This window comes from Entamoeba dispar, genomic scaffold (genome assembly GCF_000209125.1).
Source record: "Entamoeba dispar SAW760 scf_1105229462293 genomic scaffold, whole genome shotgun sequence".
NCBI classification, from domain to species: Eukaryota; Evosea; order Mastigamoebida; family Endamoebidae; genus Entamoeba; species Entamoeba dispar.
This window is the reverse complement of record NW_001855120.1, coordinates 1-1,265: the sequence shown is the minus strand read 5'-3', so window position 1 is coordinate 1,265 and position 1,265 is coordinate 1. Positions and strand designations below refer to the sequence as shown.

At 18.2% G+C, this 1,265-nt stretch overlaps 1 protein-coding gene across 1 annotated transcript in view, besides 4 other annotated features; it reads right to left on the bottom strand.

Annotated features, from left to right (window-relative positions):
- Positions 1 to 199, bottom strand: part of EDI_176320 (uncharacterized protein) — a gene marked incomplete at both ends in the record, with an annotated part of 1,615 nt that extends 1,416 nt beyond the window's left edge. Inside the window, one exon of the mRNA XM_001739635.1 lies at positions 154 to 199. Coding sequence (XP_001739687.1) covers positions 154 to 199 — 46 coding nt within the window. The remainder of the gene's footprint in view (positions 1 to 153) is intronic.
- Positions 200 to 440: 241 nt separating this feature from the next.
- Positions 441 to 486: a sequence feature (AT_rich).
- Positions 487 to 559: 73 nt separating this feature from the next.
- Positions 560 to 580: a sequence feature (AT_rich).
- A 365-nt stretch (positions 581 to 945) lies between these two features.
- Positions 946 to 1,130: a microsatellite.
- Positions 1,076 to 1,263: a microsatellite.
- Between the last annotated feature and the right edge of the window lie 2 nt (positions 1,264 to 1,265).

Genomic DNA, 1,265 nt, shown 5'->3' with positions numbered 1-1,265 from the left:
TTGACTTTCTTTCCAAATAAGTCATTTATAATTTATCAGTTGGTTTTGTATCGTTTAAATACATTCCAAAATATACCCAATGATGTTTGGTGTTTTATAATTAGAACCTGAAATAAATATAAATCAGATTATTTTGCGATAAAACCCCATCACCATTTTTTTGGAGTTCTTTATGTATCGAAAACAACAAAAATAACATTACTGTTCATGTTATTTTGTATTTTTATTCATTATGTAAAATATACAGAAAATGAAAATTAACTTACAAAAAGAAATAACATTACATAACGTTTATAAATGTTATCAAATTAATAATGATTCTTTGAAATTATTAACCCATTCAGATCTTATCTTTGTTTATTTCTTCATTCACAAAAACTCATTAAAATCAAATGAGAAAATAACTTATTTTCAATTTCATTCACTCCATTTTGATAAACATTAAATTAAACTTATTATTTATAAAATCAAAATGAATATTTAATTCATTGATAAAAACAGAACAAATTTAAACAAATATGAAATCAATTAAAACTCGTTATTTCATATTTGATTTCTCATTATTTAATATATAAATTAACCTTTCAATCACCAATATTTCACATAAAATAAAATTTCATCAACATTAATATTTTCCTAAATCCATAATAAACAGTTTATTGAAACTACAAAAATGTTATAACATCGATTTTCAAATATTCAATTTGTTAATTACCAAATTTAATTCATTCTTCTTTATTTTCTATTTCTGGTGTATCAGGATGTACCATTTAAAATTATCATGACGAATAAAAATCAACTGATTAAAAATAGTTAATTTGTCATTGATTTCCTATACATTTATTATTTTGATTTATGTTATCTATTTATAATCAATTCAAACAGGTCATTCTTATTTTTATTGTGGAGATGTTTCTTTTTATCTTAAAAATGATTTAATACTAAATATTATTTTTATTTATTTTATTAATTTGCTCATTTAATTTCATTTTATTTATTTAAACTGATTTTATAATGAGTTAACTGTTATTTTATCATTACAAATATTTGTTATTGTTTATATTTTATCATAGAAATTTATATTATTTGTTTATAAATTGTATATTTATATTGATTATTTTCATTTAATTATTTGTTTATTGTTGTTATTCTATCATTTTTATTTTTAAATCATTTATTTATCATATTTTGAAATTGATATTTCTTTATTTATTTTAATAATTGGTGAATTATCTTGTATTTTATGTATTTCATTTTATTATTAT